Raw genomic sequence first — 25,742 nt, forward strand, 5'->3', positions numbered from 1 at the left:
AGTAGCAAAACTATTGTGTTCAACAATATCGTGTTTCCTCCTAAAATGTCAACGGTACGAGAATATGTACATAAAAATATAAGAAGAGGCAGAAGAACTAGAAAGTTTTGTATCTCCATATCTCCTGTTTCTCCATTGGCACCAGTTATGCACCTAGAAATTGAATCGTGCATATGGTAAACGGTAAATGGTCTGTAGTGTCTGTCTAGATGACTCAAAGTGCACTAACATTTCATTCACATTCACCCATTCACACTCCTGCTTCCTCTCAGTGGCTGTACCAAAGTGGTTTTCCACCTGTTTGGTGTAAGAAGAAAGCATGATTTCTCAAAGGTTATGCATTTAGGTTTGTCTTTACATCCAGGTGGTATCCTAGAAAATGGGTAAAAATAACTTGGAAATGCTTCCTAAACAGCATGAAGTGTTATGTGATGGCCTTATGCGTTTATGACAGATTGTCAGTGGTTTATATTCCAGGAAAAGTGAGAAGCTGGTATGTGCTCGACTGTTTATCATATTAAAGTCAACTCAGGACTCAGCAGCGTCCTCTTACATAGCTTCACCAGGTGTTACCCAACACTGGAGAAACTGAGTAATGGTGCGATCCATTGCAGGTCAGAAGTCGATAGTTCTGGGTCTGTATCCACTGCTTCTTATCTAGATGCAATCCAGTGCATTTGCTCAGGAAAGCATGGACGCCTGCAGCAGCAAACTGATGTTCTTATGGCAAGTCTCTGTACATCTACTCAGGACCTTCATTAGCTCTAATTTCTAACAGCTTAAAACTGTCTGAACATGTGCTGAGTGTGTGAATTGGTTATAGAATTAGTTTTAATACTGAGGTCAGACTGGTCCATATTCCTGTGATGTCAGGTGTGTTTATTTTGTTATTCTACATCCACAGTTAATGTCAGAGAAGTGGGTACATAAGGCCTGAGTGCCTGAGTCAGTGGAATGACCTTTTCCATGTTGGAGGTAGTTTATGTCCCAAGTTTTGAGTGCAGCAGATTACAGCAGCTGGGCAAATGTCCAATATTTAACTTAAGAGCAACTTCACAGGTAAAATTATTTTATTATCAGGTAGATTTGTCTGTTTTAGTGCTTTTACCACTAATTTAAATTTGCAATTTTTCTTTTTTTAAGACAACACTTCTCCAGGAAAGCCACAACAGCTCGGGCTATAGATCTGGCATCTCCTCCCTCCAACTCAACAAGCCCCAGAAATGTGGAGACAATTGTGTGTTTGGTGTTCAGTGGTAGAGTGGGTCGTCCCTCAATCAGAAGGTCGGGGGTTTGATCCCCAGCTCCTATGGGTCAACATGACAGCATGGAACAGTGTTCAGCAATAACTAATGACACAGTGGCTTCAGTCAGTGTTTTCCTCATTAATGGCAGCTTGCTTTGGGTGGAACTGTTGGAAGGTTTTGTCTTTTTAGTATGTTTTTGACTTGTCATGGGTTTTTTTTTTATATCACAAAGTTTGGTGTAGAAATCAGCCTTACAACCCAGGCAGTATGTCCGTGTATCGTCTCCAATAAACTGCTTCTACCAGCCTTTGAGTTCAGGGTTTGATTCCCACTCCTTTCTCTGTTTCTGAGCGTCCACTTTAGACTGAGACATGATGAGCCAGCTAGCTAGATTAGCTTCTGTCCCAGAGAGGCTCACACACAGTGGACCAGGTGAGGAAGTGACTGAGGCTGTGTGGCTCAAATGCACTGATTTATTTTAGTGTGACAGCGAAGAAACATTCACATTTCCATCCCGCTCTGTGAGCCAGGGCGGGATCCATGAGCAGCGTGCACGCGGAGTGGAGTGGCTCTCCTCTGTCCTCTGCAGCTGCGCGAGGCACCTGTGAGAGCTTTGGGAGGGGGGGGGGGGGCAGTGACTGCAGAGTGATACGTGCTTTCACGTCAGAGTCTCCAAAACACCAGAAAAAGTCGCCAAGAGGACTTGGAAAGTTGCCAAGTTGGCAACACTGGAAATGAAGTCAGGACACTTCCGCAGCAGCAGATGACGTCGGAACCTGAGCGGATTATTGGCGCGTTTTTTGCAGCTCGTTTTTCTGCTTCAAAAAGATGTTTGGAGGACCAGAGTTTCGTTCAAAACTGGAAAACTACCGGAGAAAAACATCACGAAGACGCAGAGTTGGCTTTGGTTAATGAGGTCAGTCTGAGGCTGAATGGCCGAACACAAACACGGACAAACATGGTGGTCAGAAGTTAGCTAATTAGCTAACGCTAGCTGAGTTGTTGTGTATGTTTAGGCCCTTAAACTTGCAATTTATTTCGGATGCATTTTCTTGCATTTCAATAGGGTCCTCACACAGCTTGGTGCTCGGGCCTTAAGGGCCCTAATTAGGCTAATTTTCTCACTGACTTCCATACAGTCAGTCTTATTTTTGCACGCAGCAGAGTCGCCCCCTGCTGGCCATTAGAAAGAATGCAGGTTCAAGACACTTCTGCATTAGCGTCACTTTTCAGACCCGGAAGCTACGTCCACCTTTCATGTACAGTGGTCCCTCTTTTACTGCGGGGGTTAGGTTCTAAAAATAACCCGCAATAGGCGAAATCCGCGAAGTAGTCAGCTTTATGTTTTACAATTATTATATATATTTTAAGGCTGTAAAACCCCTCAACATACAGTTTATACACTTTTCTCAGACAGGCATTAACATTTTCTCACATTTATCTCTTGTTTGACTTGTTTGTTTGTCTCGCAAACAGGCAGCACTTAAAAGTCACACTGCTAGCGATTGAACATTTATGTAAATTTGACAAGCCAAACGCATCCTGTACTGTACAGAGACACGGCACGGAGGAGATTGATTGACATTGGTCTACAGTCCCTCAGCCAATCAGGACGCAGAACACAATGCGCGTTCAGACACTGTAAGGTGAACCGCGTTATAGCGAGGGACTACTGTACAGTCCAATGACTGCACCACAAGTCCTGCTTCAAAACATCAATTAAGTAAAAGTATCCAAGTATTATCAGCGTAATTTACTTTAAGTTTGAAAACTAAAATACTGATTGTGCAGAAAAACGCACACTGCCAATGTTTTCTTATTTTATGTGATGATTTTATATTGACATTACTGCTGCATTAATTTGTAATTAATTTGTATGGGACATTTTACTGCTGTAGGTGCTTAAGGTTGTGCTCACGTTAACTACTTTATATACTGTTGGGTAGTTAAATCAGTAGCAATACATCATTGTCTATAAGATCATCATGTGTTTGTAGCAGCATCCACGTATCTCTATTAATTACTGTGGGTATTTTTAGAGCTGGGATGATTTGTCAGTTAATTGATTGACAAAATCATTTGGCATTTGTTTAGAAAATTAATCTGTTGCTTAACTCATTTAGTTGTATAATTCATAAACCCCATTTAGCTGAAACAGTTTCTCCATTAATTGGCAACAATTATAATAACTGTTTGAATATTCAGCTAATTATCAAGAAAATTATAAATTCGAGGCGTTCGCTGGTTCCAGCTTGTGTGAGGATCACTGAATGTTATCATTGACTGTATGTGCAAGGTATGAAGACATTTTACCACCACTTTTTTTTAGTCAATTTGCAGAATATGTGAGGTGACAGGCGGCAATGTTATTGTCTGTAACCTAAAATTTTAGTCATTCAAATCTATTTCTTTAGTCTAAAACATAAAGATATGACATTTGTCATTTTTTAAAATTAATTTAGTCTCAAAACAAGGTCAGCAAACTGATAATTTGCCCAAAGCTGAGGGTGATGTCTTGAAATCGATTTGATTTGACTGACATCCAAACATTTGACTGACAAAACCATCCAAACATATTTAAATCACAGTGATATTATAAACAGACAAAAGCAGCAATGTAACTAGCAAAATTTGGCAATTTTGCTCGACAAAAGACTTCTTCCAAATCTATTATCTTTTATAATCAATTTAATCATTTCAGCTCTAATTGACTATTCTATGTTTTGCTTTATTACAGAACACTGTGTCTACTGATGGCGAGTCTGTTTCAAACGTTAATCCTAACCAAACCTTCCCAGCAGTCTCAGGTGTCGTTGGATCAAGCAGCCATTCAGGTGAGCTATTCAGAGCTTTCCTCTCATCTTCATCTTCTCATTTATGCAAATAGTTTGTGTACCAAAATAACACGACTGAGCTTAAGATTAGTGGGTTCAAAGCATCATCCGGCTGCATCACGAGCATCTCTTTCAGCTCCTCTTACCACAGATTTGTCATCCTATTTACACAAGTCTTCACACCACTGACAACAAACATCCTCTGCAGGCATCAGAGGCAGGAGTTTGGTCCCCAGAGTTTGCTCATCCGGCAAAGCTCTTGACATGACACTCCTCTGAAGCTGTCTTCAACGTATTTATCCAGAAAGATACAATAACAGCATGTGAGCAGGCAGCTGGATCAGCCACCAGACTATCTACAGTACAAGCTCTTATTCTAATGGCTTCAGGAGCAGTGTGGTGTTTATTTCAGTAAAACTCACTTATTTTTACAAATTATTTATGTGTATTTTTCAATCAAGTTGTATTGTAGCCATGCTGCAAATACCATTCATTTATAATCATTTGGTTTATGAAATGTGAGGAAATACACACAATGTAATGTTCTAAAGTCAAATTAGATCTCTTTAAATAGCTTTTTAAGTACTTAATAAGTACATTTTGATTTGCTACCACATAACACAGGAAAGCTGAAAATCATTACAATTGAGATGCTGGACAAGGAAATATTTGGTATTTGTGCTGAAAAATAATTAGATTTAATGACTATTAAAATGGTATTTTTCTGTTGATTGACTAATCAATTAATCAACTAATTATTTCAGCTCTAGACCAGAATTTATCCCCATCAACAGAGAAAAAACGTGACTAGATGAAAGTCAGTAGCTAATATTCATTTCTGTTTGGAGGCTCAGAGTCGTGAGTGTTAGTGCTTTTCTCTGCAATGTGCTGGAACCTCATTTACAGAAATATTTAAAAAGATATATCTTCCAGGGTTCTGCATGTATTGTGTGTTAACTCACTGAAAAGCAATTAACATATATCCATCTTTTAAACATAAATCCCTACCTTTTTGGTTTATGCCCTGCATCAGTATTCCAAAGCTACACTGGCCCACTAGGGGGCAGGGTTTGATTATTAATGGAAAAAGCAAGCAGCTGAAAATCCTCTGGGATAAATGTCAAGATATGCATGCCAATGATACGACCTCTGAATTCCAAGTCAAAGACAGAGCCAAAGGTTCATTTTCACCCCACCTCATTTTATTAAGCAAAGTATCAGAATGGTCTGCAATTAGTTGTTTAACAAAAAAAACAAAGATAACTTAGGGAATGTAATGAACAGTACGGCAATACTGTGTGAGAGTAACTGCTTTAAAACCAGAGTATGAGGAGAGATAACAATAGGGAATGTGACATAAATGTTGAAATGTGTGACTCACACATTTGTGACATTTGTGACATGTAGTGTGTGTGAGTCTGTGCCACATGACTGTATGCCAGTGGAAGTGCCAGCAGCTCAACAGTAGTTCATGTGACAGTGTTGAGAATAATAAGACATAATGAAGTAAAGCAAACTTGTACTGTGACACTAGTTCACATCCATCTCTGACTGCATGTGCTCAAGATGTAACAGTACATTGATTAAAAAAAAACATGTTACCTATGGTTACTTAGCAAATCAGATGGCTTAAAGCCATCAAACAATATATATATATATATATATATGCATTATTAGCCCTCACAAATTAGCTCTCTTTTCCTTGAGTCTAAAAACAGAGTTGGAATTTAACCAAAAACTACTCTTGGCTTAAAGATGTGTAAATACCCAAAGTACTGTACTTCATGTATGAAAGGGGAATGAATTGCACATCAGTTAATCAGGAAGGAATATTTTCACCGAAACTGAACAGAAAACTAAAAAACAAACAACAAACCCTGCTCTTTCTACAATGGAGGTGCTTCAAAATTGAAATGCAGATCAAAACTTACAGTGACACATTCTCTCTCTAATTCTATCATTGGACATAGTATTATTTCTTCTCTTTGAAAAATAACATTCACAAGCATATAGAGTAAATCGATCTCTAATGTAAATATCTGGATGTAACATATAAAAAAATAAAAATGGAAAATAAATCAGAGTTTTGTTCTCAGGAGTGTGTTCCCCTGCTACTGATGACAACTCAGCATATTAACACAAAAAAATCCACTGTACATATCGGACTCTAAAAGATATATACTGTCACCTCTCGTTAATGATTTACATCCAAAAATAAAATTAAATCTTCAGTCAGTTTTTTTCTCTCTTTTTAAAGTGATCAGTAAAAACGTCAGAGGCTGGTGCGTCCTGCAACGTAACGATGCAGAGTGACAGTCAGAAGGTCAGTACTTCACACATAAAGAACAACAGAGCCGAGACAAAACCAGTTTCCTAACAAAGTTAGGACTACTGCTCGTCTTTACCACAGTGTCAGTGACTACTCCTCAGTTTCTTACAGTGTTTTTCTAGCTTCCAATCACAGCAACATGGACTCCTGCATGGCGAACGCCTCCTGTGCGTGCCTGTAGTGTGGTCCTCCAAACAGCTGGGGGAGCTGTTGCCTTATGACGGGCTGCTGCTCCTGGAACTGTGTCCTGTAGTGAAGCAGGTCGTTTGGGTTGGCTGGAAAAGTGAACTCCTGAACGGGAGACATTTGGGCTCGCTGGAAGCTGGGCGAGCGGGGCATCCCACCTGGGGATTTAGGGGGCAGCTCATCCTCTGGCGCCCACGGGAGCCCGTCTACGGGCCGCCGAGGCCCACCCTCTGGCAGGTAGTGCGGGTTTGCCTCACCTCTCTGATGCCCCTCAAACCTGTAATCCACCGGGGCGTAGACCTGTGCGGTGGAGGTGAGCTGTTGCAGGTAGATTGGGGTGGAGCTGCCCTGGGTCTCCAGTTGCAGGGAGTGGTCCAGGGGAGGCCTGGTGTTTCGGAGGTTGTGGGTGGAGCTCGGTGGCAGCTGCCTGCGGTAGGTGGTGAAAGAATTGTTCATGAGAGCCTTCTCTGGGGAGAGGCTGTTGGTCTGCTGCTGGGTGGTGGCGTATGCTCGCTCCCCATACGCTGTGCTGGAGGGTGGAGTATATCGAGATGGCGGAGCATAGAGTCTGTCCTCGCCTCTGGGGTCCAGGCTCACGCTGTAGGCGGGATGGAGGATGGGGACCTCGGTAGTAGTTCTGCCTGGGGAGTGCTGCTGGGGAGGGGTGTGGTACTGGCTCTGGCTGCCAGGGTAGCTGCCCTGGAGCCCTGCTGGACTGTTGTGGGAAAATGGAGGAGGAAGAGGGTGTTTGGCCATCCTGGGCCCTGATGAGACGGAAAGGACGCTCCCGGCCAGGCTGGGCCCACGGCTGGGGCTGCCCTGATGGAGGGATGATAAACTGAAGGGTGTCTCACTGCGAGGGATCCTCATTCTGGACGGAGGTCTCTCAAGGTCCAGGATCTCGAAATCCTGCTCCGGCAGCCCTGGTACATTGTCATATTGGGAGGCGTTGGAGCCTCGGTTGGAGCCGGGGACGAAGCCTTTGGAGCGGGGTCGGTGGTGGGGCAGAACAGAGTCTTCTGGGCTGGAAGGGGCTGGCGACGCCCCTCGGCTCAGCTGGACCTCCCGGGCTGCTGCCGCTTTGACTGCTTCCAGCTTTGTCTCGGAGGGTTTGAACCAGCGGGGAGTGATTTCTCTGCGAGAGCTAGAGGCCGCGTTGGAGTTGTGGTTGGCGGTGGCGTGGCTCTGAGGCTTCCCCCTTTCCCCGGTGGTGAGATGTGGTGTAGGGGTGGGGGCTGAGGGCGGTGTTGCTCCCCGCTCAGGCGTGGTGGAGGTGGAGTGCTTCTGCTGCTCATTGTGGATCTCCCCAGATCCCCTGGAGCGTACATCCCTTTTGTCAGCCTTATGGTGGCGGATTGGTTTATCCAGCGAGTCCCGGCGTGACCGGCTGGGCGGTCGACTGTCCCGCTGGCGGTCTGGTAGAGGACTCAGGTCCCTGGGAGGCTCCACGGGCTCAGCAGGCTCGGCATTGGTTTGACCATTGGCCACATGATTCACCCCTGCTACTGCCAGCTCAGGAGGAAGCTGCCCTAGAGGCTTCCTGGGAAACTCTTCGTCTTTAGCTGCAAGAGCAAATCAGAGGAAAAACATTAGAACAACATCAGGAAACAAGCCTGAACGGTGATGGTTTAACACACTGTGTGGCGCTGATTCACATCAGATGAGGAGTCACAACAGGGACATGGATTCATGCAACACCACTGCCATAGAGAGGTCAAAATAAAGGAGAATTACATTCATGACAACACATAATCACATCTCCACAGGCAAAGAACAAGGGGCAGAAAAAAACATCGGAAATAGTGTTTGATATCAATTCCCAGTTGGCAGGAGGGGCTCAGTAAGGAGGTGACACTCAGTGGAGTGGTCTCTGAAATTATGAGTTTCACTCCATTTCATTAAAGCGTACTTAGCTGCAGCAGGAGCCCCGGACTTAAAAGGTCACACAGAAATAGTTCTTGATTAATGAACCTTGTTAAATGCATTGAGACTTCGAAGTACAAGCATTAACTTCACAGAAGTATTTCTTCACTTTGACTACTAAGCTTGCACCAAATTTACCCTTCTACAACCAGTTCAAGTTATGACATTAATACTTTGACTTACTGCTTTACGTCAAATAGAAATAAGAAGTGCAGTTGACAGGAACATAGACAGTGTGCAGACACAGTGATGGTGTTAGTGGGGACTGTAAGGGAAAGTGTGATCACCAGACTCCGGAGACAGCGGCTGGAGGGAGATGAAGTGCTGTGGGAGTGATCCAGGAAGTGAATTTATTGCCACTGAACATGCGTCTGTCCATGTCGAGTTCACGCGCTGACCCTTTTCTCTGGTACAAATGGGTTAAATCAACCAGGGAAACTAACCTGAGCTGCCTCATCTTCCTCATCTAATTTTCCATTAGCAGTATTGATCTGAATGGGATCAGCTGATGTGAAAAAAATGCTCTTTCTAGCACCAGATTAATACATTTTTTTATCTTCTTTCAGGAATCTTTACTCAGTGACGACGATCCTGTCCAGAATACAGGTAAGTAAACCTAGTCACAGTTCCTGAATGTATTTTCAGATCAGATCAGATGTAATTCTGAAAGAGTGAACTTCAAAAATGCTTGATTGATTGATTTTATAGCTTAAACAACCAAAAACATTATTTTACATTTTTATCAAATTTTAGATGTCTAGAAATTAGAATTAGACTTAACTTAAATACATTTACTAATATTTATTTAGGATATCACACAGATATTGTTTTGTAATTTAATTACAAAAAAGGCACAATTATGACATATTTGAATGGAAATCAACATTAAAAACCTGTAGCTACAACCTGAATGCAGTCTGTGTAGAACTACATGAAATTGTGATCGAATATTTATCACTGATGCAAATACGGCGTATATTTACTAATGTTTACTCATTGAATTTATAGTGTTATGGAAAAAAACATTTTAGATTCCCTTCATATTTTTCTTTTAAACTCCAGATAGGTGCAAAAGGTTTTCCATCACATTCTATCGGGGCAGCAATAGCGCCACACTTAAACAGGCAGGTAAGCTTGCATTCTGGCTGGTTTGATTGAACTTCCTCTTAAGTATACTAGCTTTGTTTGAGCCTAACAGATCTTTTCATTTTGTGCTCCGTCTTCCTCACTTCATGACTGAACTGTTCAAGGCCACTACGTCGGTGCCTGTGTTGTTTTTGTTTCAAGCGGCTGGAAAGAGGAAGTGATTTCAGTGTGGTGAGGGATGGTGGTGAGTCTATAAAACAAAGCCTAACCTTGCCTAAAGGAATAGCATTTACACTGTGATAGTAGAGATGATGTTGTGGCTTTTCTCTCTCTCACACAGGTCTGATTGGAAAAAAAAATTGTAGCTTTTGAATTTCAAGGTTCATAAAACCACACATCTCCTGACGGGACAAAATGATTACATCTATTCATACCAAATATCAGCACAAATGGTCGACTATCTGTAGCCTTCAAAGTAAATACCCCATCCTGACCTGAGTTTACACCCCGAATCCTTGTACTGCTGAGCAAAGACATAAGAAAGAAAGGCACCCTAGATCAGGGATTCATCCAGCTGGTGTTTGTTTGCACAGAGTAAATTATACTGCGGTGGTGATGGTGGTTAGAGAAGGAGGAGGCCATGTCTTAACTCAAACTAGGCCCAGTGAAGTTCGAGACTACAGAACCATAAAACCACTGTCGTTTCTCACAGTTTAGTCAATTCAGATACAAAAATACAGTTTAAAAAGTATCCCCCCTGCACACCCGCAATTGTGGTAGCAGATGGTTGTTAAAACAGAAGTTAAACAAAAGCCTCCAGTGTTGGAAAAGAGACTCATTATCTTGTCAGCGGGCAGGGAAGCGAACAGACAGCTACTGTTATAGTTGTGTGGGCTCTGAAAGGAAGGAAAGTTTTGGGTTCCTTTTTTCAGCTACAGTATTAAAGTCAGAAATCTTGCAAAAAAAAAAAAAAGTGGCTGCTGCTGCTACAGAGGACTAACTTCACGGCTAAATCCAGGAGGAAGACAACACATAGAAACTTGAAAAAGACTGTGGAGAGTTTATGAGTTTAAATTTAAGTGTATAGTTTTAGTTTTAGTTCTTATGAGCTGCAGGATGCACTCAGAAAAGTCAGGTTAGTTCTAGGAGAGTAACATGCTGTGATATTAATAGTGCGCTCGCTGGGTTTTTAAGTAGTCAATGTACAGATCAGCAGCTGATTAAGAACAGTGATAGTTGTCTCTCAGAAATACTACGTTAACAAAACGGGCTATCGAACAGAAAAACAAATCAATGGTGAGATAAGGTCCCACTTCAAAACAGTATCATACAGTGCCTTTAGTTGGCCACCAGGGGGCAATTTATGTCACCTAAAAGACCGCAATGGATAAAGATGAAGGTTTTACAATTGCAACTACTTCAGAGTCAAATCATGAGTGTCATGGATAAAAACTGAAGAAGATAGAAAGACAAGAGTAGAGCCAGCCACTGCAGAACTCCAAATAAGTACTGAAGCAGTGCATCTGAACTTATTTAAAAATATAATGTGGGGAATAAAACCAGCTAGTTTGTGGAGGAAAAACCGGAGTGCTGCTGGACAGACAGGAGACAGACAGGACGAACGGACCGACTGAGGGACAGATGGACAGAGACATGGAGAAGGGAAGACCAGTCAGGATAGCCCACCGGTTACTGTTGTAGGAGGGAATGTGGCCCCCACTCACGGCCACACTTTTGTTGTTGTTGGCTAACATCGTTTGAAAGAAGAGGGAGAGAAGGCAGATTAATGAGGAGACAGCAGGATTAGAAACACAGTGCTACTACAAGTGCTGCTGCTTTAAGGACAGCAGGGAGCATCGCAACTATGGCCTTTCTGGGTAGTGTTTGACTTATTTGATGTATTTTTGAGGGACTGCTTCAATATGGATTGCAGCTTTTCATCCAAGTTTTTTGAATTATTCCCTTTTTCAAACAGTAATATAACAGACAATTCACTGAAGTTATAAAATTTCAAATAGTAGTGAAAAATAGCCATCACAATTTTGGAAAGCCCAAGGTGGTGACTTTAAATAGTTTTCAGATTCAGTTTACACTGATATAATACTGGAAAAATAAAGGTTCACCTTTCGCGCTAATAGCTAATTAGGAATTCTGTAAAACGAATAATAATCACAACCACCTGGAAAAACATACTTTCTTTATGCGGTCATCTTACTATTAATCTGTGGGGCATACAACACAATGAAGTGCATACTACTTTAGATCAGATTTAAGGTAAAATGGGAATAAACATGAGCAGTATGTTGGTTTATTGTTGTCTGTCTGTGGCTCTGTTGCAGCCACATCATCACTGGACCTAAAATCCCAATCAGAAATGTCCCTTTTGGTATTCCAGCTGGTTGTTCTTTGTCTGTGTGCTTGGTGCTCTAACATTACCTGGCGCGGGCAGTTCCAGCTTTGCCCTCCTGAGCTCCGTCATGGACGCCTGTAGCTGCTCGATCACAAAGTCGTCCTCGAAGAAGAAATCTTTGGACAAAGTCGACTGAAGAAACTCCACCAGGTCTTCCATGGACAGTTTCATCAGGTGCTCTGCAGATCACAATCAAATAAGACTTTTTGGGCCTTCGAGAGGTGGACGCCAGCTGCTGGTACTCTGCACAGTAAACTCTCTTACTTTTGTGCAGTTTGAGAACAGTGTAGGACATGGAGGGCAGCAATCTTTCACCCTCCAAGATGTAGATGTCCCAGATCCTGAGGGTGAGGGTGAACGGAGTCTGGACACACACAGAACAGACGATTAGTGGATCATTGTATTGTTTTCCCTGTATGCTTTGGCTCACATTGATATGAAGGAGAAGGCTGGCTATATATATCTATGTATTATGTTACTCTCTGACTTCCCTACCCTGTCTGTGGCTCTCACCCCCAAAACTATTGGTTGAGGATGTAAATCTCTAAAAATGTCTCGCAAATATGCAGTTTAAAAAAGGCTCAGTAACTTCCTTTAACAGCTGGGCACTGTAGTCTTTAGTAAACAAACAGGAGGAAATGATGCATCTGTTGGGGACTTGTTAGCATGTTGGTTTTGGTCTTTGGATGGGATTTGGTGACAAAAAGCAAAATAAAGAGTCTTATCCTTTAAAAGTCTGATGTTATCACATATCATTTAGTGCAGATCTGAAGTTGTTTTCTTCCTGACTGAAGCTAAACTGCACGCTTTTATTTTGATTCCAAAGAGCTGACCAGAGAACATTATTCCAGTATGGCGAGTGATTCGTGTTATCTTTGACGTATGAGGGAGGAATCACTGAACACTAAAGATTAAATATGTCCTCATGGTTCTGTTGCATGTTCATGTTATGATATGCGGGCTGAGCTTGCCGCTGATGGACTTACTCTGTCCAGGAAGCACTGGAAGAACCACTTCATGGTGTACAGACTGGTGAACACCTCTTGGTTGTCCTGCACACATAGAATCAAACCCAACAGAAAATGTATTCAGTGCACTGAGTATGGCAGTACTGATGTGTAAGAATATCGTAACAGCAGCAAAAGCAACATATATGGGTGAAATATGAGGTTTGTTCACCCAAGAGGGATAAATATCACCAGTATATTCACACCATTTCTACATAGGATACATGTTACTTATCAAATTAAATCCCATAATAGGAATTAAGTAATGAAATTACAGGACGTGTTGTAATGTAATAACACAAGTCAGTTATTTAGGTGTTTGGATAGATGTTTTAGCTGTGGTATTATGAGCACTTGTCGTATTATTAATTGCTACAGCAGCACTGCTTGTCTCACAAGGTGTTGTTTCAGTTTGGGCATCATCTTCTTGAGGATGCGGTCGTGGTGCTCCTGGAAACGCATCAGCTTCGGGAAGCCGGGGACGAAAAACCCTGAAGGAGAGGACAGCGGGGATGCTCAGGTTAACAGGGTAATACGTCCTCATCTTTTTCAGCTGTGTCTTATGCTCCTGTCCTGCAGTTACATACAGTATTCTTTCATTAATTTTAGCAAAAATGTTCACATGCAGAATGCAGCGGCAACGGCTCGACAGCCCAACTGTAAGTCCACGTCTCCTCCTCGGTTGTACATATTCCTTTTAGGGCCAGTTGGTAATCCTTTAAAACATGGATGTATATTCACATGCCTGTATGTTTATAGTATATAAGACATATCCCTGAGTGTAGTATGTTTGGCCACTTATGGAGGTTTTAGTGTCAGTTGCTAGAGATTGATGTGCTCATCGCTGCAGTATGCCCGCTTCTAATTTGTCCTGAGTCCCTCCTCACTGATGTCTTTTTGTTGATGCGTTTATCATGCACTTGTCAAGACCAGCAAACGTCCTGAGGCCTGGAGGTTGTTTCGAAGAAAACCACAGGGGTCAGTTTAACACCTTTAGTAAGGGCGTTGTTTTGAGTATATGTATATTTATGCCACGATGAAAGCAACTGGTTCCTCATCATTAAATCATCAACTAACATCATTAAGCATCGTTAAATAAGCTAGTTAGCTCAGGTGAGGGAAGCCGCCCAAAAAACAACCACCTGTTAACTTCTACACTCTTATGTGACTAAACAATCTCCTCACAAGGTTCATTGAGTTTCAGTACTGGAGATGTGTACATGATCCTCCAAGAGATGTAGACATCCACTCTCCTTACGGCCAGCTGCTGAGGATGACTTAGGTATTCCACTAGAACTATTAGTCCTTGCGGTGAGATTGTTTGATCAGCTGCTATTTCCAAGGTTAAAAAGGAACTTTTAATCTGAAGGACACTAGTTTTGTCTACATGCTGAATTTAATGCCTCTGAAATGTGAGCCAGCAAAAATAGACCTCATGCGTTAAGATATCGGAGTAAAGAGCAGCAAGTGAGACGCTCTGGTCACGTGCTCCGTCGTCTCAGTACATGAGCTAGAATGGCAGCAGATGGTCTCCTACATTTGTTTTCAAAGTAGAATATGCTACAAGAGATAACCAAACTTTTTTTTTCGCCCCATAAAAGTGGATGCGTTACCGTGCATGGAGTGCTTCTGCCCAGACAGTAGTTTGACCAGAGCCCAGAAGGCGTCCTCTTCATTCATGTAGATGAGCAGCAGAGCTGTGATCTGACTCATGCCCTGGCAGTAGCCCACCTCCTGCAAACACACACAGTCAGGGTAAAGATGATGAGTTGATTCCTTACTGCTTATGTGTCCACGAGCCAAATGAAACATTTTGGATCATCTTGAATTCATATATGATTTTGCCGTATTTTCTTTCTTTAATGTGAGACAACAAGACTGAACTGGATAATAACAATATCCTGTCACTTGTGAAAATGCACCCAAAACAGCTTAAAAACCCAGTACTTAAAAAAAAAAGAGCTAAAAAAAAAAAAAGTATACAGGCAGAGGCTGTCACTCAAAAAGATAGTAGGATAGTGACCGGTGCAGTATTCTGCAGACTGAGAGTGTGAATGACTCACCGTGTTGTACATGGAGTAGGCTGTGAGGACGTGGAAGAGAGCCTGCTGCCTGAGAACACAAACACAAACTACAATTACCACAAAACCCTGCCAGTAATCCAGAGTTTGGGGCCAGGATCGCCATTCATAACAGCTTGGACGTCTTTTAACCTCTATTTCAAATACATGCCTATGACTTAAGAGCTGCACGTCAGCCATGAATGTGATGTTACAATGTCCTCCTCACACATTAGCAAATGAAAGACAGACCTGTGTTGCTAAAACGGCTGAATAGATTTCTTATTTTCAGACCAGTAGTGTGAAAGGCATATTACAGTGATGTTAAAACAGGGTCCATTCCCATATAGAGTTAGTGAGAGCTACGGCTGGTTGCTGATATTCTTGGTGCAAAATGTATCAGACTCTGTTGTCAACAAAGCAGAAGTCCAAACACAGAAAAGAGGACATGAGCTCTTTAACTTCCATAGAGGGAAAGCTTTGGGGCTTCAAATTTTACAAATGAGTAAGGGCGGGGTGACACACTTGTTTTTATTATTTATACTATTTATCATTAATTAAACCATTAAAGGCAATTCATTAGTGAAAAACAGCCCCAGGAGGTGTGAAAGTAAAGGCTGGTTGTGAAAGCAGCAGTGTATTCTGCAAATACCCACTTGACATCGTAGCGATGCATGAACATGATGTGGTCCCTGTAGGTGCGGTTCACATCCAGGTCAATCTGACGGATGTCTGGGGACAGTCCTCTGGCTCTGGCCTTTAGCTTCTGTAGACCACCAGACAGACGCAGGCAGATTAAAGACAGAGGCAGAAAAGAAGTCCTACGACGGGTCGTGTTTTCTTGAAAACTATAATACGTCTCTGCAAGTTAAAGACTTCACCTGCGCAGCCCTGCAAAATGTTTTTACCACCAAAGTTTAATCTGGAAAACATCGAGTAACAATCAACTGGGTCTGGAGCAAATTAACAACAGGGAGCGTTTATATGATGAAGACAGCTTGGTGAAATTAAACATAATTCAGCTATTTAACAGCATGTTTTCTGCCTTGAATTCATTCAGATAGCATTTCAGTTAATAGTTCAGGTTAAATTTAATGCTTCAGACAAGATTGTTCAGTCTGAAAAACACAAAATCCACTGTAGTACACATCAGCATTCATTCTCAGTTGGTTGAAGGAGGAATCCGTATTTTAATTTCTTGTCAATGAAAATGTCACTAGCAACATTTTTATAAGCCTTATTATGCTTACATGATAATTGCGGGCAAAAAGTTTAAAGAGAGAGATACAATAACAGTGTTTTCAGCTGGGACGTCATACATTTGATCTTTTAGGTGTCAGGTTCAGCATCAGTTACGGTCACAGCTTCCCCGCTCACCACGCACAACCTCTCTCTTCCACAGTTTCTATTTTCCACTTTTTGTTTGCTTGGTTACTTGTGTGCCCTCAACCCATAATTATAATTCTTCCACGCAGAAACTGAAGGCAGCGAATATATTGATCATGCTGGCTAAACTTTTTCTAATGAGGTCCACAGTTGCAGAGGAGAAACAAAGGTTTCGTACAGTATGCAGAAACAAGCTGCGCAGCTTCACACAAACATTATTAAGCCTCCAAACCCACATCTTGCTCGCAATAATTCGGGAGCTCGGTGGAATCAAATACAGCCAAGGTGCATGCTGGCTCGCTTATGAATCTTTATGAGGCTTGTGTTTTAATGAAGGCCCGCTGTGCTGCACTGATTATGTAAACTAGTGTGGGAGAGAAGGACCGTCAAGTGCTGGCAGGGAGAGAACGCGTTTAGCTCCGTACCTCATAGAAGTCTTTCTTCTCCTCCTTTATTTTGGGAACGTCGAGCAGCAGACACCACACCTCCCCTCGGAGCTGCAGGGGAATTCCCTTGTAGATCCTCCTGACCAGCTGGAAGGAAACAAACAGCAGGAGGTCATTGTTAGAAAGGCCTTCAAACAGGAGCGGCTCCAGGCTCCTCACAAACACGATCGACATTTAGACCAGAGCAGAGTTCAGGTTTTACTCTGACTAAACATCAGGCCTTTCATTAAATATCAGAAAGCGTTGAGAAGAAACATTATGCGACAGACCTGAGAAGTCATTTATCAAACTAAATATCAAGTACTGAGCGGTTCCAGCTTCTCAAATGTGAGGATTTGCTCTGTTTTTATGTCCTTGCACATTAAATATCTTTAACGTTTACCTGGTGATGTAGGACTCTTTGACCCATTCAAAGTGTAGATCTTTGTCTATCTAAGCCTTCTTAACCTTCTAAAAAGCTAAATATAGTTAATTTTATGTTTTAGTTTTCAATTCATTAAGTTTACGTAATGTGGCTCCATCGTTAATATTAAATACCTCATGTAGAAACCTCTTCACTTGCAGATTACAAAGTGCTCCCAAAGTTACAGTGTCCAAAAAGACAGTTAAATGAAAAACATCTCATCACAGTAAAATGATGCCTGTAATGGTGAAACAAGCAAAGTGGGAAAAAATACACAATTTCATCTGTTTAAAGGTTGTCGCCGCAGGCCACAGAGATGCAATCAGAGCCTCTGGCAGAAGCCAAAAATGATTCAGAATGGAGCAGCCCATCAACCAAGCTGCTCTCAGCGCGTCAAAGATGTCAGAGATACAAACAGCGTATGCATGAGTGTGCTGGGCGCCCTCCCCGAGCAAAAGCAAAGGGCTTTGGAAGGTGAACCGAGACCATCTGGCTGGACGAGCTCCAGGAGAGATTGTGGGCAGAGAGGAGGAGTTTGAGAGACTGCTTTGCATGCAGAACAGTCCAAAGTGATTCACTGTCCACAAAGAGATGGAAAATCAGTCGGACTCCGGGTGAGGAAGATTAAGTCTTAAACCCCAAACTGCTGGAACAGCAAAGCTAATCGGAGCAGTGAATTCTCCGTCTACAGCTATTAAAACGCAACCAGCCGGAACAGTTATACTGCAGATAGGGGAGTAGTTGTTGCAACTGTGTGTGTGTGTGTGTGTGTGTGTGTGTGTGTGTGTGTGTGTGTGTGACTGACAGGGGACACCTATGAAAAGGACAGTGCTTCTATTAAAGGGCCGTGTGCTCAGAACATCCTGAGGCTAAAAGTAGCTCCTACCTGCTGGAGTTATTGTAAGAAGCGTGCCAGTGCTAACTTTAGGATTCCTCAGGTTTTGGTCTTTGAGTAATTCGCTGCTAAAACTAGCTCCTACATCTGTGAGAAGTTAGAGGTGGTCAAGGGAGCCTCTTAGGTCACTGATGCCCCATTTACACTGGTCACGTCAAGCGTCTCGTATCCAGACGGTTTCTTTTACACTGAGCCGTATATGTGTCTGCTGGCCAGATCACAAGTCTGAGCGTAAGGAGGAAGGTTGGCCAGGAGGACGTGGTAGTGCACCTGAAGCTGTCTGATCAGCTGTCTGAACACCAGAAGACAACACTTACATTTAATAGTTTAGATGCAACAATAATAGTTAGCTAACAATGTAAAACAAATGAATGAATCGAAACCAGAGTGCTGCTCCCTCGCCCATACAGACCCAGCCTTTTATTCTAATATACATTTTCTTTCTGACCTGAAAAGAAAACAAGTGGAGGGAGTCAGACAGCTGCCTGACTGACTGACTGACTGACTGACTGACTGACTTGACTGACTGACTGAGATGTGTGAGAACGAGCTGAGAGCTGATGAAGAATCATAACTCAGCTCGACTATAATCTGGCCTGCGTGATGGACGTGTGTGTTTGCCTATTAAAAAGGCAGCGTGTTGTGTGTGTCATCTCAGAATTAATGACGTGCTTGTGTGTGTGTGTGTGTGTGTGTGTGTGTGCAGAATCCAAAGCCTTCACTTCATCAACCTCTACCACCACACTTGGGACTCACTAGTTTTTAGTGCAACAGCCTTTGTAATTAGGCTCTGATGAGCGAGTCAATGAGAGCATCTGTTAGACTAATCATCTTTTGAGTGTGTGTGTGTGTGTGTGTGTGTGTGTGTGTGTGTACTTGAACACGTGTGTCAACATTTACATTTCTGTGAATCTCTGCCGTTCTAATCTTTCTTTGCACTGTGTACATACATACAAATGTACATGCAGCTCATTGTTTCCACGGATTCTAACTAAAACTGATGTTCACCTGGAGTTTGACCTCACACTTCCAAAAGGTGTTTCCTGCCTCGTGAAGGCAGTTTACAGCACACACACACACGAGCTCCACCATCGCTCGGCGATGTCTCACACTGTATGATTGTATCTGCCTGCTGTCAGCAGCAGCTGACCCAGGGTGGGTCCCATCAGTCGTCGCGCCCGAATCACATTCATAAGAGGAATGAATTACACACGTTGATTAGATCAGTTCTCCCACGCAGCTCTGGGATCAGCTGGTCAAGTGTCTGTCATGTTTCTAATATGCGCATGACCACCTTTACGATGTGAATAAGTATTCCCCGCTTTGAGAAATATATATCGACTGTGTGAACAGATCAGGGCTGAGACTCCTTACTTGTATTTACTATAACCAGCAGCAACCACCTCACTGATGCCACAACCCCCTTCAAGATCATGTCAGGGCTCTGTGAGGTCTCAGACGGTACAATCTTATTACTGTTATTCTCAACACTGCAACCTCAAGGCGGGTTTGTAGTGTGTGGCACAACAAAATCTTATGGTTTCTTTACATCTGTTGGGCTCTATTGTGCTTTCCCACTGCGGGCTAAATGTTCTCAGCAGCTGCTGAGTGAGGAAACAAAATAAGAGACATATCAAGCGTGACTAGTTTACTCGCTGAGCTGAAAGCACGCTGCTGACTGACAAAGAGGACAAGAACTATCCCTGAAGCTTGTAGGAAGGAAGAAAGAGAAGACGAGGGAGGAGGCGGAGATACAGAGTGATGTGATGGAGGGAAGGGCGAAACACTCTGCTGTGTCCTTGGCTGTTACCCGCTGCAAACACTTCTTTTAAAACAAAGGAGAGGCGATGCCAAAGAAGGAGTCTCACTTTGCTCTTAGTGCCAGCCATTCCAGAGCCCCAACACGCTACGTAGCCACACACACAGCAGCTCAGCAGCTAAATCCCAGCTGAAACCAAACACACAGATGAAGGGCACGGCGTAGCGCTCCAGGCAACATCACAACACAACCTGGATCTAAAAAGGCTCTAATGGAGGCATCCATAACTGATACCTGCCCCCATCCAATGTTACTTGTGGGAGAGAGACACTCCTCCACATCTGCTGCTGACAGGACGACTGCAGCAGAGGGCACAAGGAGACCGATATGAACTCTGCAAGACCGATATGCCATCATGGATTGATTCTCATCCGAATTGTATCCTTTTTCAATTTAAAGCTGCACTTATCAGTATTTTTATATTAACAAAGGATCAAATTACTGTGTAATTTTTGTAGTTGTAGCAACCTGACCTGGGTCATGTGTTGAGTTTGGATTATTTTAAAATCAAAATCAAATAAAAGGTATTTTTCACAATTTCCTGACATTTTGTAGACAAAAAACAACATTATTGTTGTTGCTATGCTGTCCCTAAGTAGCCAAAAAGAGGAATAGTGCAGCTTTAACTACTCCAAGGAAACGGTAACTTCTTGAAGGATTATTCTAAATACAAAGCACTCGGTAGCTGAAAACTCACAAACTGAGGCCTCCAACAACAGGAGGACAGGTGGAGGCGAGTGTGAGGGGGTGAAGAGGAGGTTGGCATGTGGCATCGAACAGAAGAACAGACGCTCACCTTCTCACTGTTCTTGTATTTGTCCCAGCTCTTCAACATCTTCAGCCATTTGGTGGTCCTCTCCACCTCCGTGTGTTTTTGCTGAGTGAAAACGAGAAGTGACACGTTAATGACGTCCTCTCGTCAGTTTCTTTTTCTTTTTTTCCTGTGGCTGCGCTCTCGACCGATGGGAATCACTGTCAGAACAACTTGACAGTTAAAAAGGAGCGACTTGAAAGTGATCTTGCTGCGTGTTTAGATCTTAGATCTTGTGTAGATGTTGGTTTCTACTGGTTTTCATACACCACATGCATCACTTTTGGGGCTTATGTTTATTAGGTTTTAATTAACCGAGTCATTTCTGTTAAATTAAATGATCAATTTCTTTTGGAATTAGAGTCCATTCCTAAACCCTAAGTAATCAAATAGTATTGGGGGGGGGGCTGATAGCTCAGGTGAATTGATTTTTTTAAGTGTACATTTTCCCATGGTGTCCCATGGCTTTAGGATGCAACCTTTGGTCAGTTTAAATGCCACAGGTTGTTAGAATTGTTAGAGTTTTCAAAACTGAAAAGTTTTTTTTAGCTTGAAAAAACAACCAAAAAAAAAAAAAACTGCCACTATTTTTATCCAAAAGCCAGAAGTGCAATCAAAAAAAGGTCTGAACTTGATAGTCACACTCTTAAAATCTAAATAAATGAATAATGAATAGTGAATAAAATCAGAAAGTCACACTGAGAATATTTCTGTCAGTAATGTTTGTGTGTTTAAATCAGCACTTCTTTCTCTTTGAACACAGGAGCTTTCCCTGGAAGCTTTTCTGAGAGCTTAGGAACTTCATCTTCATTTGGACTGCAGACACCGAGGTCTAGATTAAGTTCCTGAGATCCCTGCTCTGGGAGGAGAGTTCTCTTGTGGCCATCTGTGCTGTGATATGTGCTCGAAGACAACGTGACAATCAATGAGCAGGGCTATTTTTTTATATATCTTCTACATCTATGTGATGATGTATCTTGTTTTTAAATGAATTCATATAGCTGCATTAGTTACAGAAATAAATTCCTGCCAGGTTATTTTATTCATAAGCTGATGTTCCAGTGTACATCCAGTGTATATCAATATACCCATGAATGGTTACATGTACCATGATAGATAATTAGATCCTTATTGCCTGCTCCTATCAGGAACAGTCTAGATCATACAGACCTCTTTTCCAAAACCCTTTCAAATGCAAATGTGGAAAAGAGACGTTAAAGTAAAGAAGTAACTCACCTTTTCCTCCACTGAGTCGTAGGATGGAAGCTCATTCTTACTGAGGAGAGAAGAAGAAAGGGAAGGGATGAACAGGAGGAAACAGGAAGGACCTCTCTCATTTTATGTTTTAGTGATTTTTGCTGTCATGTGTGCAGTGGAAGAATCCTGGTCATCCCTGCCAGAAAACCAGAAAACACTTTGTGATGGAACATCTGATATGTGGGCCAGTGCTCGTCTCACTCTCCCTGTCAGGAGCATCAAACATGTCAGCGGTCACACAAACAGGAAATAACAGATTAGACATTCCTCATTTTGGCCTCTGCTTATCTTCGTCTCTGCATCCCGGCACCAGTTACTCAACCAGGGGAGAGTTTTTCTCCTTATAGATTCAATGTTCTGATTTCATTTCGATTGAATCCTACCAGCAACTGGGGCAGTCACAGCTGCTGCATGTTAGTAGTCATCTGCTCCCTAAATGTACTGCAGGAGATGTCATATACATCATATTTTTCTCACCCAATAACAATGATCAGTTCTTGACAATACAACCAGTAAAGGGTTAATGTAGGCAGGACCAACCTCCTCACTTCCTTCTTGGCTATAATACACAGCAAGTCAGTTGAACTATTGATCCAACATGTCTAAGATCTTGGACATTTTATGATTACTGCAAGAAAACTCCAAGTCTACAATGATATATGAATGCTGGATGAATGTTAACTTGGGTTTAAATGGAGCAGTTGTCTACAACTTAGTCTCTTTTTTCCCCATATTTTTTTTAACTAAATTATATAGTCCATTACAGGGAATCATTTGGAAGTCATGAAAAAATAACAGACTTTAAAGTGTTTTTATTATGAATTATGCGTTAACTGCAAATATGCAAACTATGCATTTCCTGGTTGATTTGAAAGAAATGGATCACGTCCTGTTCGTGAGGACTCTACAGGACCTGACCAGAGTGGTTCTCTGTTCCACATCTGAGCATGACAAGAGCTTTGACACGGAAATGAACAAACCCAGCTTTTGGGGGACCAGCCTTGGGTCTGTTCAGTGAACTTTGTAAAGCACTATGAGACTCTGTTGTGATATTGGGCTATACAAATAAATTGAATTGAATTGTTCTCGCTGTGCTCTATCTGTCCACACAGCTTCTTAGACGTACATGGAGATCATCTCTGCTGCCAGTCTGCCCAGTCTACAGCATCATTCCTGAGCCGTGTGTTCTTCATCTTCTGCCCAGTAAGTGACCTTCACCTCAGGATACTTCTGTCCCTGTCTTAAACGATCACATAACCCAGAGGCTCTTTTCTTCCACCACCCTACAATCTCTCCCCCCATCTTACACTACCTCTGGTCTGGTCTCCCATCGTACCACTCTATCCCAACACTGATGCCCTGTGATTGTGGCTAACCAGGCTGCTTCCTGCCTGTGTGTGCCAGCCTATATATATAAAACACTGGCGCACAGTGCTGTTTAAGAGCCTCGCAGCCTCCTGACCGGCCCGGCCAAAGCCACAAACACACTTTTGCCTCAGCAGCACTCGCCTCCACTGCCTCTCATTTTCTCCCTTTGCCCTTCAGTGTGGTACTACTGTTCAAACTGGAGGTTATTCATTTAGTTATTAGGAATAATTAAAGGTTGCTGATGTTTACTGTGCGAGTCCTTACTGAACAAAGCCGAAGCGGTCGATGACTTTGTACAGGTGGAAGTTTGTGTCCTCCCAGGGCTCCACGGTGGCCTCTTTTCCCTGAAATCAAAAAAAGATACAGAAACTGTATGAATAACAGACACAGCTAAAACACATGTGCACATTAGGATACTGTACATCTCACATAAAGGGGAATTTCTGGACATTTAATAGAAAAAAACATCAAGAAAATCATTGCATCCCTACAGTTTGTCTGATTCTGGTTAAAAACTGAAATAAACAGCGAGTCCTGATTGGGCTCAAAATTACATGCCGCCCACGTACCCCGGGGGCAGAGAGTCATGTTTTGATTGGCTGCTAGATTACGAGGGGAGCCGCGACTCCATCGCCCTTGGGAAAGAGTGTCGGCGTGAGTGTGTGTTTGTGTGCGAGGGCCGCGATTAACAGGTGTGAAATGAACAGCCAGACGCCCACCTGCGTCGGCGTCTGACTGCAGGCCTCCAAAGAAATGGTTCAAGTTAATTCATCATCATGGACCAATGAAATAGAAAACCAACGATGTGCGTGTGTGATGAAGGATTATGTAGAAGAAGAGCAGGGGGAGAATATCAAAGAGTTTGTCAGAGAGGGCAATGAAAGAATAGGGGACAAAAACTTGGAACAAGAGTTCAAGAAATATCTCACACCAAAATGTACAATTATGTGTGCTTCAGTTTTCTTTCTCATTTCCACCTCTTGCTGTTATCACTCCCTGTTGTACTTGTTTACATTTTTGGCAAACTAGCACCACCAAAAGTATGCTGAATTAGCTATTAGCAGTTCCTGCTTGCAGTGTGCCCATGGATGCACAGACAACTATCACTGGATCACTTTGATGCTGAAGAAAACTTAAAAACATGATGATTCTCAGGTAAGTTCTGAAGTGTCTTCTTTCTGTGATTTCTTAGCAGATGTACGGACTAGTGTTAAGAGAAGCGTCTTTTTTCTCTGTGATGTGTGAGAGGATATCCAGACACTTGCCTACGAGGGTCACACAGATTCAGATTTACAGAGTTGTGTCTCAGTGAATTTTTGACATAAATTGTGGTGCAAGTTGCTGATGCTGCTCCAGCTGCTGACCACGCTGGTAAGCGGCCAATCAGCGGGCCAGACCACACTAACTAACCTCTTTTAACAACACCGGCATGCACCGCTCCCTTTAATCTCATGCTAGCATCTTTGCCGCCTGTCTCTTCCTCCCTCTGGTCTTTTTTATTTACGGCCACAACTGTGACTCCAAGTGCTACTTAATTGTACAGCAATTTATGCGTCATTCTGCTGAGCAACTGGCGATTAAAGACTTGAGTACATTTTTATTGCACTTTATTTATTCCTTTAGTCAGTTTATGTGCTGATTATTGAACAAATAATACCAAACAATGATAAGGATTTAAAGGAATAAAAAGAAGTTGTGATCTAGAGTCAAACTATATACTATATGTAGAAGATAACTACTTTATCTTTTTTGGCCTGTGAGTCCATTTTAAAGTCAAACTCTCATGGACTATCTATCCTATCTTCAAGAGCTGCAAACTTTTCATCAACAAGCTGCCTACTTTCTGTCTCCACTGGCTACAACCATAATGTCTTAAAAACATCCCTCACACAGTAACAGTGGGATCATGGGTCAGTTTGAGAACCAGATGTTTCAGAGGTGAAATATTTCTGAATTCATCTCCTCCCTCTGTCCTCACCGCTCCCTCAGCAGAAACACTCCAGTTAAATAAATAACACACACATCTCCGAAGGATCAAAGGACCTCGGTGCTTCATCCCACCTAGCGCCACGTGCTCACACTCTCAAATAAGACTTAAGAACACAACGTCATCACCACAGACGCATTCATCATTTCTCTCTGTGTGCCTGAAATCAATTTCTGTGGAAAATTGAAGCCTGACTCTGACTGCTCAGCGCTTATATGATTGTGTGTCACCAGAACTCTGTGATCGACTGTGCCAGTCAGTCGTGTGTGCTTTCTTTTAGTGCCACTG

At 42.5% G+C, this 25,742-nt stretch overlaps 1 protein-coding gene across 3 annotated transcripts in view; it reads right to left on the reverse strand.

Annotated features, from left to right (window-relative positions):
* Positions 1–5,261: 5,261 nt before the first annotated feature.
* usp6nl (USP6 N-terminal like) overlaps positions 5,262–25,742 on the reverse strand; it is a 75,062-nt gene continuing 54,581 nt past the window's right edge. For all 3 annotated transcript variants that reach the window (XM_070853736.1, XM_070853735.1, XM_070853734.1), the window contains 12 exons: positions 23,732–23,811; positions 22,079–22,118; positions 20,828–20,908; positions 16,894–17,001; positions 15,739–15,848; positions 15,086–15,134; positions 14,636–14,756; positions 13,419–13,513; positions 13,002–13,067; positions 12,280–12,379; positions 12,042–12,194; positions 5,262–8,158 (listed from right to left, as the gene is read on the reverse strand). In XM_070853736.1, coding sequence (XP_070709837.1) covers positions 6,540–8,158; positions 12,042–12,194; positions 12,280–12,379; positions 13,002–13,067; positions 13,419–13,513; positions 14,636–14,756; positions 15,086–15,134; positions 15,739–15,848; positions 16,894–17,001; positions 20,828–20,908; positions 22,079–22,118; positions 23,732–23,811 — 2,622 coding nt within the window. In that variant the 3' untranslated portion in view covers positions 5,262–6,539. The remainder of the gene's footprint in view (positions 8,159–12,041; positions 12,195–12,279; positions 12,380–13,001; positions 13,068–13,418; positions 13,514–14,635; positions 14,757–15,085; positions 15,135–15,738; positions 15,849–16,893; positions 17,002–20,827; positions 20,909–22,078; positions 22,119–23,731; positions 23,812–25,742) is intronic.

This window comes from Pempheris klunzingeri, chromosome 22 (assembly GCF_042242105.1).
Source record: "Pempheris klunzingeri isolate RE-2024b chromosome 22, fPemKlu1.hap1, whole genome shotgun sequence".
NCBI lineage: Eukaryota > Metazoa > Chordata > Actinopteri > Acropomatiformes > Pempheridae > Pempheris > Pempheris klunzingeri.